This window comes from Leuresthes tenuis, unplaced genomic scaffold, assembly GCF_036924035.1.
Source record: "Leuresthes tenuis unplaced genomic scaffold, fLeuTen1.0.hap1 SCAF_7, whole genome shotgun sequence".
NCBI lineage: Eukaryota > Metazoa > Chordata > Actinopteri > Atheriniformes > Atherinopsidae > Leuresthes > Leuresthes tenuis.
The window spans coordinates 5,377,855-5,392,704 of NW_027325361.1; the positions used below are offsets into that span (position 1 = coordinate 5,377,855).

General features: G+C 39.0%; 1 protein-coding gene across 2 annotated transcripts; it reads right to left on the bottom strand.

Annotated features, from left to right (window-relative positions):
- Window positions 1–345: 345 nt before the first annotated feature.
- b3galt2 (UDP-Gal:betaGlcNAc beta 1,3-galactosyltransferase, polypeptide 2) lies at window positions 346–14,590 on the bottom strand. Of its 2 annotated transcripts, XM_072388972.1 has the most exons (3): window positions 14,388–14,590; window positions 13,732–14,282; window positions 346–2,695 (listed from the first exon to the last, which is right to left on the bottom strand). In XM_072388972.1, exon 3 carries the CDS (start codon window positions 2,342–2,344, stop codon window positions 1,019–1,021), a length of 1,326 nt encoding a protein of 441 aa, XP_072245073.1. In that variant the 5' UTR covers window positions 2,345–2,695; window positions 13,732–14,282; window positions 14,388–14,590; the 3' UTR covers window positions 346–1,018. The 2 variants fall into 2 exon arrangements, with proteins under 2 accessions (XP_072245073.1, XP_072245074.1); XM_072388973.1 differs by lacking the exon at window positions 13,732–14,282.
- Between the last annotated feature and the right edge of the window lie 260 nt (window positions 14,591–14,850).

Sequence of the window (14,850 nt, forward strand, 5' to 3'; positions counted from 1 at the left end):
CCATTATGAGCATGTTTGACTAACAGTTGCTGCAACAAGCTCCTGGTCTCAAAAGTAGGGTTTGCTGCTAAAGCTGAACGATAAAGAATTCTCACAATATGGTGATTAATGACATAATTCAGTTGATCACACGTGTAAATAGATTTTTCTTTTTTTTTTTATGTAAACACGTTTAAATCGGAAACAAATGCAGTTGAAAGCCATTAAACTGTAATACTTAATTTCATCCCAGCCCCATTATTTGCTGACAGTGACATGTGTTATCTTGATAATGATGAGCTCCTCTCGTGGATATGTCATGATGGATCCAAGACAGAATAACCAGACACTGTTAGAAACAAAATTAATTCAGTACATTTAATTTTTAATTGATTCATTGCACATTTACTCAAGTGCAGTCATACTCAATGTAAAGCTTGAAAAAATACAATCTCAGTCATGTCTGATGTGATTCTTGGTGCTTTCTTGTTGATTTTTTCAAAATTAAGTTGAGTATACGACAGGTAAACCACTCTTTAGAGTAGTATTCTTTGATAGATTTGTAAAGCAATCACTGAGAGACAGGGCAGCACAACTAGTCAACTTCAGATGTTCATTGCATTCATTCATATTTAGGTAGTGTAACTTTTTTAACATAAAACATTGTACATTTCCCTTTGTCTGTGTAAACACAACTGCATCTTAGTTTTTAATTATTTTAAATATCTGTACAGTGTAACATACTGCACTACTTTTGAGACCTTTCACCTTTCAATTGGCACCTTAATAATCATTAACACCACCTTTGAGCAGCAGTTTGTTTGTGCATGCTCCACACCACATTTTTTCTTTTAGAAATAGCTCATCAGGTGTACATGACCTTTTCAAAATTAAAAAAATAGTTTGGTTCATAAACTGTACACAATACCAAAAACAATGTGCTTTAGTGTATAGTGCTGAGTTTAATATCCCCTCCTCCAACAGTATTTCCAGTGCAACTGTCATCCTTTTTTTTGAGGTGGGCTGTAGTCAGGATCCATCATGGAGGCCTTTCTCCATGGAACTTTCTGTGTCTGTACCTGCTGTTCTTTTCCTTGGTCACGTTGATACAGGCATTGTGCTTGTTACTCTGTAAGTGGTTCCAGTACTTGATGAGTTCATTGGGGTGGAACTGATGGGATGTGATCAGGTGGCTGTACTTACAACTAGAGTAAGAGACACGCCAATGGTTGAAGAGGAACTCATTGGGAGGAGGTACTGGGTCAATGCGCAGCTTAGCCAGGCAGATCCCCACATAAACGTCCTCCAGGTGCAACCTGCGTATGCTGAGTGAGGCCTGATAGATCAGATCTGCCATGTCTCCTGAGAACACGTACCCTGTGCCTGAGCAGAATATTGGGTAGCGCTCGCTTGGATAAACCTCTGGTGGCATGTACCACTTGCTGTCCTTGTTTCGGTTTGGTGCATAGCCCCTCATCAGATAGCCTGTGAAGTACTTCTGCTTGGGTGGCATCTCAGGTTTCAGCAGCTTCTGGATAAGATACTCTGTATTGACAAACATGTCGCTATCAGTCTTCATTACATATGAGACATGTGGGCAATAAGTAGCCACCCAGTTCATGCCCATCAGGGTTTTGATGGTCAAGTTGTAGTAAGTGTCCTGATAATCTTGTTGGATGATGTCATGGTAAAACCGGCTTTCTCTTTCTATGCTGCTTTGAAGCAAGGTGTCTGAGCTCTTTCCTGTGCCAAGCAGAAAAAGTCGAACAAACCCCAAGCCCATTGCTACACTCTCGTTTCCCCATGTCTGACGGATTGCATTGCGCGCATCAGCCTGCCGAGGTTCTGCAGCAATGAGGAGGATGAGGAAGGGTTTGCTGTCCCTGCATTTGAAGGGCTCATTCAGGATGTAGCGGTAGGGCTGAGCACTGAGTTTCCCTCCTACACCCATCTCCTTCTGTAAACTGTTGTTAGTGCTCATTGAGTCCCCAAGCCCCATTACACCCGTCCTGGTTCCTCCTCCACCTCCCCCTCCTCCTGGCTCTCCTGCTGCCCCTTCTGCCTGCTGAGAGCTGAGGTTAAGCAGAGGCTTTGGTGCTATATACCCTGTCTCCCTCCACAGGCTCCTGAGGGAGCTATTCTGGTTGGCCTCTCCCTTGGGGTTGCGGAAACCCCTGATAGTGTAAGCCAGTGGGTTTTCTCGAAGGCCACTGCGTCCTGGCAGCCAGTCCTGATGGCTGAAAAATAAAAAGAAAGTGAAGAGCAGAGCCAGGGAGAGCAGACCAGCCACGTGGGTTCGAAAAAGCGAACGCTTGACGGTCCAGGTCATCTTGATGGAACAGCAGTGTCGCCGTCTCCACTGCATGATGCAGATCGGGGTCGCACGAGGCGGCTGCTGCTGGAGAATGAGTGCCGGCGACAGTCACATACAGTCACCTCAAACATGTGGTTGCCAACAATAAGAGGGTTATCTGAGCTGGCAGATGGTTTGGAGTGAGCCTCCTAGTGAAGTCAGGGGAACATTTGCACCCGTCAGTGTGGCTTGGACCAGGGCTGAAAGGGCTTCTGGTGGATCTAGGAAAGCAGCAATTGTCTGGCCAGGGAGGCTTCTCCCTGGCTCTTCTTTGGCACTTTAGACAAACACAAGGTCATGATCTGGGTCTTGCTCCTTCAGGTTATGATAAGGGTCACCTCCTCTGTGTCTGCTCTCTCTAATCTGAAAGGAGAAAAAAAGAAACTGAGAAAATAGTCTGGGAAGAGTTCCAAAAAGCCTTCCTATTCATTGGCACTGAGCCGCATGTCAATTATCTGAGTTACAGATTGTTAAGAAGCACTAGCTCCATCTTTATCTTAATGTTAATCTTTGCTTAGAAAGCTGGACCAAATCAGCAACTGTATGATAACTTTTTAGAAAACATCCCCTTTCCAAGTGTGTCATTTTAGTGTCTTTGAATATTTATTCTATCTGAACTGTTAATCTATTAGTTATAATAGATATAATAATATATTAACTCATAATCATACGTATTGGCAATAATTTTGTCAATCAATTTTCTTGAGGTCTGACCTCATAGCTAGCTTGAAATAAGAGGTAGTGTACTGGCAGATGGAAGGGGGTGGCCTCCTCTGAGGAAAGCACAGCTCTCTGTATGAAGTCTTGTATGCTAAACATCTCTCCTGTCACTTTTTAAATTTTCTTTCTTTTTTTTTTACCCCTTTGGAGGCTGTTGATCTTCTTGAAAATTAAAAATTAAAGGGCATCCTGTTTTGCTGCTCCCTCATGCCAGCGTAATGTCATTCTGTCAGTGCTCGCTCATATTGCAACAGATTTTTTGTTTGACTTGTGGGAAGAACTTAGCTTATTCTGCTACATTCTATGAGTAGTTTCTTTAGACACAGTATTCTAAATTCCAGATGCAAAAGGCCCAGTTCAAGATTTCAGTGGATTTCATGCCCAATATGGAAAATGTTTATTTTTGTAAACTGATTTAACAGTTTAAAAGGTGACACCATTGTTACATATTTGATTGAACATGGATGAGGATCACAGCAGGGACTGTAGCTTTTTATAAAATAACATTTAGACAATATTGTGGTGTGCATATTAGTTTTGCTGTAAAATGACATACAGCCTGTAACATGGGGAAAAAAGATATCCTGAGTGGGTCCACTGAGATATAGAATAACGGGATATTTTGTCAAAGAAAACACACCTGACACCTATTAGCTTATGGAGTGACAGAAAAAAAGAACATTTTCTTTACTAACACAAAGTCCGCTCACAGCGAAGAATATTTTCAAACAAATAAAAAATTAAAATACTAAACAAATTATTGGTGGAAACTCTAGCTAGGAGTTTGGTTGTGAGCATGGTGAGATGGTGGATCATTCTTGCATGTCATTATTTAGCCTAATGCCTAGGGCTGAAGTATAAATTGCTGTTTTTCTCAATGTAATGCCAATGAACGCAGCTCTGAGCCACATGAGCGAGAAAGTGTCATCAGCCCCCCACAGCACATCAACAGCAAGGGAGGAGATGCTTCTGTCAAAATGAGTTTTCAGGGTCCAGCAGGCAACAGTGCCGAACCCTGAGCCAGCCTCTGGCGATGACCGTCATTGCCCGTCATTCACCTTCAGCTTATCAGCACAGCCTACTGTCTTGTTGGGATCACCCAAGCTGTTCAATCTTCAAAATACAATGCTGACCATACATGGGAAAGTGCATTTAGACAGACAAATAGACAACAGTGTAAACAGTGCAAATGATTACATTGTTGATCATTAGAGAGTTGTCCACCGAGACGGATGAAAAGGGTGATCACATTCAGTACACACCTAAATCTCTACGGCAAACAATAAGTTACAACAAGCACAACATTTAGAATGCGTTCAATATAATTCCATCTGTTCATTATATATACATTTTTCGCATTTACAGAAACACACCACTACAAAATTAAATTTAACGCAGACCAGACTTTATTCAAAACAGATATTACAGCACCTAAAATTATTTGTATGTAATGGACTCAAATAACATATAATTATACCCACACCAGAAACATTTATCAATATGGCCGTGCATGTTAACTTACACAGAGACATACACAACGATGGGAAAGCGGAAGCTATTCTGGTGAATACAAATGTAGCAGTCTAATCCATCCTTCCACCCTGAATGTGTTAAATTGCTGACTACCACTCTTGTGTGTTTGTATGCTTTTTAATGTTCACAGATAAAGAACAACAGAGTATTATGTTGTGCAAATATTATGTGATAGCATAGTATGAGTGAGATTTTCCAAACTTCCAATATTTTCTGCTAGGTTTACTCATTTATCATGACAACTGACAAGGAACACGATAACCTTTTCAGGCGAGTGTGCTTACCCAGTGCAAGCAATTACAGGAGAATGAGAGAGGCCAGGGCCAGCTTTGTTTTAAAGGTTAACATACTTTACATCAAAGCACATCCAGCGCTTGAGAGATTTTTGCTGTCAACTAAATGAACATCTAGTTACACAAGCTCTGATGAAGAGTGCTTACACAGAAGCATATACATGCATGCAAAAAGGACACAAACAAACACACAAGCAACGATGCCCACACAAACACCAACATCCACCCACACACAAACACTCACATGCAGGCGACCATGAATGGCTTTCTTTTGTTGTTTTTAACAGAAATGCCTAGTTCACTGGGACATCAGACACGCACTTTTACTTTTTAGCATCACTATTTAATCTGCCAATGCCTCTCCTCATTAATTCATTTTCTTGCCTCCCATCAATGTCACTACTATGCAAGCCAATTAGTTACACTAGCGCTAATTAAAGCCCCAGTGACTCTGTAGCGGTCAATAATCAGAATGAAGGCTGGCGGAGTGGCACATAGTGATATATTAGGCATACATTAGTAACGACTCTTTCCCCACATCAGCTTCAGCACTACAGGAAAATATAGCACTGAAAGCACTGAAAGCACCCTCTTCTTTTGCATGTACAATGTATGTAATACGTGCAAAACAGGCTTTGTCGATGAAGGTATGACCGTCATTCAGTAAAACCTGTTTTGTGATGGTGACACATTTTCCTGAGGAAAAATGCAGCTCCCATTTGTGAGCCATTTAGTGTGGCTGCCCACTGAAGATAGAGGTTAAATTCTACTTTATTGAAACAGGCCTGACTGATTATGTGGCTGGCTGAGGCTCCCATTTCGCCTAATAACGTTGCCTAGAAGCAACAGTCTTCATTCAACCATGACATGTATGATTTATTTTAATACTGAGGTAGTGTTACAGCGCTTGGCCTTCATCAGAGTAACAAAAGCTCAGGGTTCATAAGGATATAAGAAAACATTACTCCACACCAAAAAAAGTACCATGGCTGTAGTAAGTGAAGTAAGGCCACCTCCTTTAAGGTTATACTTTTATCATTCAGAATTTATTCATCAATAAAATTTAACAAAGTAATTAAAGTAAAACAGTTCACAATTTAGGTACTGTAGCTTTTTCTAATCCAACTAACAACATAAAACCCAAAATATCCTCAAAATATCTTTATTTTAATTTTAATAAAGACAAAGACATTACATTTCTTCATCTTTACATTTGAGAGGAAACTCAGTCATCATCTTATTAAATTTTCCAAAGTTTAGTCGCCAAATTGTTTCACCTTCATTTCATTGAATTATGTTTAATTGTTGGTGTGAATGAAGGATGAATAAATAAATAAACTTCATAAAAGTGAGTATATGCAACATTTAGTTTGTTCACATATATGGTAACTTTGAGCTGATAGTGTTACGCTCCTGAAAATAGGGGAGAAATAATTACGCAAGTGATGTTTCCTCGGCAAGGATTTTACTCGAATCACTTGAGCAAGTATTCAAAAAACTAACAATCCTGGATATTAATGGATATTGAATCAAAGTTAACAAGATAGTAGACACACACAGTGTTACTAACCACGTCTCTATAACGAAGTTGGGACTTGCTCACGCGCGCATATTTTAACAATGAGCAAGCTTAATTTAGGGTTACTGAAACCATTTCTAAAGTATTCCTCCAACATTTGAACACTGTTTATAAACTGTGACATACCTGAAAATAGGAGAGAAAAATTACGCGAGTGATGTTTCCTTTTCTTTTTACTCGAATGACAAAAACCTCTGCGAATTCGAAGTAGGCGAGCACGGGACAAAGGCAATCGATCACAAATTGTATGAGCAAGACCACTGTGCAGATCACAGGCAAAAAACTCAATCAAGAAACAACAAAGTATACAATATAAAATCAACACTTTTATCAGTTTAACCACCTTTTAACCATTTAGATTATTTTAGATATTTTAATCAATCCCATTAAATGCTATTTATTAACTTATTTAACTTTTTAATCCCACAGATATTTGATATTACATGAAAACTTCTATCTCTAATCACAAAATATATTATTCTTTTAGGGTGTCAAAATAGCAAAGTATGGGTATTGTTTTTTTTTATAAGGGAAGGCTTTAAATGACATGTTAAGTAGTGGTTGTACTGTGGCAACACATTTTGGTTAATAAATTGATGGCCATTAGCTACAAGTGACTTTTATTTTTGCATTTTTTGAGTCCACAGACCAAAGTTTCCAGTTTTTCTGAAGAGGGGTTATAATGTCAGAAACCAAGCCCACAGTATGAAATGAAAACCAGTCTCCTTTATTTATCAGTCTGGTGAAGATGAAGTTGATTCTTACAGGAAATAGGGCCAGCAAAGAGCAAAGCCACACCCACTGTTTCATTTCTGTTGAAGGTGACCTCTGCCCTGAAATAGTTTTCATAGTGACCCAAGTCTGAACAAATTAAACTGATCTGCCAATCTAATAGGAATGTTAAAAACAATTCCTTTCTTTTTAAGATGTATTTTGTCATTACGCTGAAAACTTGAAAAAAAAAAGTGTTCTAAACTAGTTTCAATGCCTTTGTTGCAGCACAGAAATATTTCATATTTGATTTTTCTTTGAGGTCACATTGAGCTCATCTTAAAAATAATTTGAGCTTTATTCAAAGAAGACAACTGTAAGAAAGAAGGCTGTTAGTGAGTTCACACCCCTTCTAAATGCTACCGCATCTCATTTTAATCACTTGTTTTTCTGATCACATTTCTTGCACCTTTTCAGTTGCTTCAAAACAACATGGCCTTTTATGCTTGCTGTGTGTGATCTGGTTTTAGTGTTGCTTCTTCTCTACTTCCTCATTTGTCCTCTTGTGCAGTCTCTGAGAGAGTAAGGTGATGAGGTGGGACTCCCAATTACTCTTTGCCATATGATGAACAGGGCTTTTACATTCAAGAGCAAAATGCACTGTGAGAAATGGGGAACTAGTTTTAATCAGATACATCTTTTGACTCCAATCAGCTCAGATATCTTTGTGATCAACATGATCTTAAATACAGTGATATCAAAGTTATGATATATGATGTTTAAAACCTTAATACAGCAGTAGCCATTTCTTATATGTTGTTCTGATGTTTTTTTTTTTTACCGATCCCAATTCAAATTGGTCTGTTTCATCCAAAACAGAGAGATGTATGAGCTGTTTGAAAGGCTGCATCATCATCTGGACTTCTGGTTTTGTCTGTGGTTGTTTTAATCTGAATTGGTATCGTTTACAATTGATACTTCAGGTCACATAGAACTTGGAAATGTGACGTCAGACAATATGGGAAGTGCAGGGCATTGTGGGACTGTATGACAACCAAGTAACAATAGCTGTGGAGTAAAAAGTTGCTTGTATTTTCATTTTAGTCGTTACTTATTTTACGTAACATAGCATCTTCTGCATAGACTGCCATAACTGTTCTCATCAAACCAAGGAGTCAAAACCAAGGAAACAAATTATGCTGAATTTACTAAAGATTGCTTAACCAATATTTGTTGATAACAGTTTTTCTAAATGCAGCTTCAGCCTCTACAGAATCTGAAACCTATTCTAATCTGTGTGTTTCAAATTTCAATGATGATGTTGAGTTTGTCCCTTCGTATCTTGCTCGCTGTGGCTAAATTTGTTGTTGATCTATCTTCATGTTAGTAATGTACCCAGCACGCATGGCATACAATATGGTGACCAGTGTTGGTAATAACGGTGTTAGAGTATAACGGCATTATTTTTTTCAGTAATGAGTAATCTAATTTACTACTTTTCCCATGTTGTAACGCTGTTGCCGTTACCGATAATGTGAAGTGGCGCATTACTACAACTCGATCAAATGAAGCCCAAGGTGTCAGGTTTTGGCCACACATCAGCTGCCTCGAGACAACAGGGGTGGGGATGATGACGCCGTTGCAAATGCGATGATGATTGGCTGGGTGGGCGGATCACGCCCTGCTAATCCTGTCTCACTGCACGCTCTGACTGCTAAACCCAACATGACAGCGACAATGGCGACGAGCCAGGGAAGTTCAAAGGTAGTGTTCTCAAACTGGAATTCCCTTTATTACTTCTCGCTCATTTTAATTAAAGTCAATGTTTCTGTAAGACACGCTATACCCAGGAAAAAAATACTTTATCCACGTCTGCCTTCGGCAACTCGAATCTCATGAAGCACCTCATATCAACACATGCTAACAAGACACTTGTTGCTGCTGCTGCATTTGTACTTTAATTATTTTCAATATTTCATATTCTGACTTTACGGAATATTTAAGGATAGTGTTTGGTTTAGAACACTGAGATTTGCACTACTTAATGGCCAGATTTTGCTTTGTTTCTTTTTACCCAAGTTTACACGGGTTTCTTAATTTTGCATTTGAATTTTATCTTCAATATTTATTTTTTAGATATTTTTATTTCTATGCATATCATATGGCAGGCTGCAGTCTATTGAGTTCAAATAAATTCCAAATGTTCTAAAATACTGTATGTAGAGTTTTTATTCTTCAATCAGTTAATATAAACATCTTAGACGTTAAAGATGTTATATCAATCAATCAACATTTATTTATATAGCACCTTACAACAACCAGATATTGACCAAAGTGCTTCACAATTCCAGAAATAGATTTAAAATAGATTACATATAACACAAGACAACAACAAAAAGGTGAGCCACAGCTTCAGTGAAAAGCCAGTTTAAATAAGTATGTTCTTAATCTGGCTTTGAACTGAGGTAGGTCAGTGGTGGTATGTAAATCAGAGGGCAGTGTATTCCAGAATTTTGGACCTGCCACTGCGAAAGATTGGTCACCCCACTGCTTACACCTGGACCGGGGAACCTCCAGTAGATGTTGACCAGCAGAGCAGAGAGCTCTGCCAGATTGGTGAAGCCTCAGGGTTTCACTTATGTAGGGGGGTGCAAGGCCATTAACTGTGTTGAAAACAAATAGAACGTAATAGCGTAAGAACATGAAAAATAACGTCACACTTACTTTGCTGAATAACTAATTACTCTTACAATGAGGTAACTGAGTTACTAACTCAATTACTTTTTGGGAGAAGTCATTTGTAACTGTAGTTGTGTTTCCATCCAAAGGTGATTCGAATCATTGGGAAATGCGCATTAAAAGAAATTCTAATTATGTCTGTTTCCATCAGACATATGGACTTTGGTGAAAACTACTAACTTGCGAGTTTTCCGCAGTTTGGCATGACAATGTGCTGGTATTTCTCTGCTGTTTACTGTCAAGGATAGCGGTAATTTGTTTCTCCTTAATCAAAGTTAAAAACGCCACAACTTCTTCCTCCGTCCACACAAACCTTCTGTTGTCCGCCATATTTGTTGTCTTGTGAGTGACCTGTAAACGCCGCAAGCAGTTGGGGTGAAAGTGCGCTTCGTCAGACTTGATGCGAACACAGCTGTTTCCATCCCTTTCGAATCAACCAAAACGTGGCGCTAGCGAGCATATTTTCATTTCTGCGAATCAGGGGATTTTAATTCGAATTATGGCGTTTCCATCATAATTTTCCAATGCCATACTTCTCGATGTGCATCTAAACAGGCTGATGGAGACACATCTTAAGTAATCAACTAATTACTTTTTTGAATTTAGATAGCCAACACTGATGGTGACCCATGCCCAGAATGGAACACTGCATGATATTGTTGTCCATTATTGTATATATATGTTGTATATATTTAAAACATTAACCCTTACACATATATTTCAACTTTAACTATTAAACCATCATTTCAACTAAATAAACTGTATTCATTAAAAATACATTGTTTTATCAGCTAACCTAATCAAATGTTTAGCTTTAGCATTTTAACTGCTTAGCAAATCTATATCTGTATGTTACACTAGTTTCAGCAATGTATCCATTATGTTTGGCTAACATTCAAACTGTTATCTTTAGCTAATCATGTCATCTGCTTTTCAGTAACTTTTTTAAAACTATTGTCCTCTCCTTAGTCATCTACTTAAAATTTAGTTCCAATAATTAGTTTTAACCATTTAGCTATTATAAATTACTGGAATGAAAATATTAAGCAATAATTTTCAGTGGGATTCTCTTCGGCTTCATCTGAATGTGGTTAATCCTTTATATCCAGACTTTTAAAAATCAAATTGTTAAAACATTTCAAAGTTGATGCTATATCTATATATATCTATATGTTTAAGGCTCATTTTGTTTTCCCAAAAAGCACAATTGTAAGAATTTAGTTAAGGTTTTGATGATTCTGTATAAAATATCATCAAATGGTACTTTTCAAATACTTTATGTTTAACAAATGATTCGTACAATCATACAAGTTTTAATGGGGACACAGTGTTCTGCTATGATATTATGCACTACAATATCTTATTGCAATGTGAAGTCCAGTATTTGAATTCAACAACTAGACAACAGGTGGTGCTTTTCCTTTATCGAGCTGTTTATTCGTTTATGCTCAAGAATCTCCGTCTCTATAGTGAATGTGCAGGAACGTCACAGCAGGCTACATGCTGGATGAGAGAGGCCTCTTGTGAGGATCCCTCTCATGTTATATGCATGTGCCATCGTTGTCTCCTGCTGAGCTTATGTTCAGTTTGGCTAAAGACTTGGTTAAAATTGTCAGATTTGATGGAGAAGTGATGAGATGAATGGGGGACTAGACAATCAGAATGGACCTTACAGAGAGAAGTCCAATTATTCTGTGGAGGAACAAGACAAAAAAAAACACTGACCCCTCTGAATCTCCATTCAGATTTTTGCATCTTGCAAACTACGATTTTGGACTGAGTCAATGCACTCAACGTGAACTACAAACATGGAAATCCAAGACGGATCTCAAAACAGTTTTACAGTGATTGAGTATAAGATGTGCTAATTAACAACCTAGTGTTGTCTCCTTGGTGTTGGTCTGCTTTCCTGCTAGATTTGACCCCCTTTTTTACCCAATTAAGTAAAGTTAATCAACTATAGAACTTTCAGATTCATTCAGCTGTGTGTTCATTTTACAGTCAGTGGGTTTTATGTGTTGTTACATTGTTAATGAAATTTTCTAAAATCCTAAAAATGTGTTTTATTAATTTGCAGTTTATCTTTTTCTATATGAGGCAGAAATGGACTGAAATGTTATTTTAGGGGCTGGTCTGTAGTTTTATAGCATGTGTATGAAAAACATGATCACTGTGGTTAGTGTTAGACATACTTTAAAAACAAACAACGGTGCCTCCAGTTCCATTGAATAACCAACAGACTCTGTTCTTTGTGTACTGTTCTTTCAAGAAAAAACTTGAAAAAAAAAAGAACCATGAAGTAGAGAGAGATAATATGAACTTAGATTTCATGAAGAGACAGGAAGGGCAGGTTTATTTTTTTAATTTTTATTTTACCCTTCATCACTAGTGGCATTTCAGATGTGGGCCAGGCAACTTGATCCCATTCATTACACAAAATAACCATGATGATCCATGAAGGATCAATTCAACAATCAGAAATCCCTCTGCATCATCAACTACCCTGTTTCTGTTTTTGACACTTTTCAAACAGAGGGAGCTGCTTTGTTTTGAATCTAAAAAAAACCTGCTAAACCAGTGATAACTAGGAACAAAAAACAAGACAACCTCTGTTTCTTTGTAAATACTGTTGTCAATATTTTGAGCTAGAACAATTAGGAATTAATTAGCTGAACTATGAATAATTAGCTGACCAAAAGGTAATCGGTCAGTGACTATTTCTATGGTTGGGTTAGGTCTTTTCTTAACAGTTTTTTGGAGATATCAAAGACTAAAAGAAAAAAATAAAACATGATATATAGTCTAAATATATAGCATGCCAGTGTCATGAACTACACAAATAATCCCTATCAGCTATAAAGCATGGGGTTGCAAACAGAAAACTAACCATATGAACAAACACTTTCTGCACAAAGACATGAAACACAGAAGTTCAGTGCAACAACCAGACTCAGAAACATAGAGGACGTCTGGGAAATAAGGCTTTGGCAGCTTTGAGCCATCACAGCTGTAGTTAATATATGTCAGTTATTTTCTTCCACTCAGAGAGTGATATCTACTCCTTTTAATTGTGTTGCTAACTCTGCTCATTGTATTCTAATCAAGCAATAAATCCTAAAGTGTTTTGCAAATTTAACCATATTAAAAGTTTCATAGTCTAGTGGTCAGACTGAATGCCCAGATGGTGATTTTTAAAAAAATATTACTTTGTTATGTATTTTGCAGCATTTAGCAGACTATCTGAAGTATGCAGAGTCCTCTGTGCCAAATATCTCCGGCAGTTTTACGGGATGAAGTGGATAAACAACTTCCTTGATTGATCTGAATCAATGGAAACTCCAAAGCTTTGCTTCTTGGCAGGTACATAGAGGGGTTTCCTTAACTTGAGTGTGTGTTAATGAATACATTAAGGACTGCTAATTCCCTTTGAAAACACTAGTTTAACCCTAAGGGGAAACACTGTTCGGGAAGAGGATGAATTAAGGCTATTGCCAACATTCATAGACAGGGTTTGGAGTAACAGTGAGATCAAAGGGTTCTTAATTTTGCTCAAATGCATCTGCCTTAAACACCTGATTTACGGGCCCACCCTGGCACTGTTACATGTACTTTTATCTATCTATTCATTTGAGCCACTCAAGGTCCAGAAAGTATCTGATGAAGAGATGCAAAATTAAGCTTGATGGAGAAACTGATAGATGAATAGGTGGATCCTTGTCAAGGCAGCAGATAAAGGTGAATGTAATACAGGAGAGAGCAAGGCGGGGAAGGCTAAATGAATAATGAGGATGTGGAGAACTGATGAGACGTGCAGTGCAGCGTACCTCCTCCTCCTCATGCTGGTGCCGCTGCGGCTGCTGACAGGGCTGCGGTCGGCTGATGGAGAGTGTAAACTCCGATACGTTTACCCGCCATCACCGCCCCTTCTGGCGGGGCTTTAATTCTTATCTTCTTCCTCCTCTCTTTGCTCAAATCGCACTGACACCTTGGACGTCTCCCTCCAGGTCCTCATACCCACAAGCTGATTAAACCTGCAGGGTTTTGGTTCTTCCTCTGGTGTGACTCCTCCTCTCCTCCCTTTTCTGCTCCTTGTGTCCCTGATACAGTCCCTTCTGCCTCACAACTTAAAAAAATGTTTTGGGCTTCATTGGCGGTGCAACCATTGTTTCCTAATCTTATCCGCCAAGTTTCCTCCTGTTAACACGTCTTATTTAATGCAAAATTGTATGAGCAAGCACCACAGTATCCCCACACGTTCATCCAGAGCCTAAACGCTGGAAGGTTGGGAGTGTAGCGGCCACAGAGCTGCAGGAGTGCGGCTGGTACTCCAAGATGCCCAGCCGACTGATGTGCAGTAGCACCACGATTAAACGCTCTGAAGGAAAACAGAATTACAAAATATAGCTCCCAGCACTGCTCCCAGAGTCCAATCACTGCCCAAACACGTTCCCCGAGAAAACAAAAGCAATAACTCATCTACCTTCACCTCTCAGCTTCGGTTTGCCAGTCCGCCCCTTCTGGATTGCCACTCTCCCGAAGATGTCCCCTGCACCGTCTTGGACTGACCAGGACCAGTACTGGATTTCTCAGCCGGGCAAAGCAGCTGTTGGCCCGTGAAGGCTGTCTCGTAGCCACCGCTGTACTGACAGAAGTCGAACACGTCACTGCATTATTAGCGGAGCGTCTCACGTGACCCAGTTACTCTCTAATGATGTGTTCCTTGGATGTGGGTAAAATAAGATCCTCACTCAATTCGCGCAAACGCACCGCGTTAACATAAACATCGTAGCTCAAAATGTGTTCCAACAATACATTTTTAAGAAAAAGAGGGAAAACGTCTTGTAACTTCATCTATTCCAGTGTATCCTAACCATAGTCATTCCTGCATGTTTTCCATTCCTCTTCAGCTCTTTAAGCTCTACAGACGGCTCAGGCTGGTGAAG

Coding starts and splice junctions, on each gene's coding strand:
- b3galt2 (XM_072388973.1), bottom strand. CDS start 2,344: ATGCAGTGGAGACGGCGACACTGCTGTTCCATCAAGATGACCTGGACC.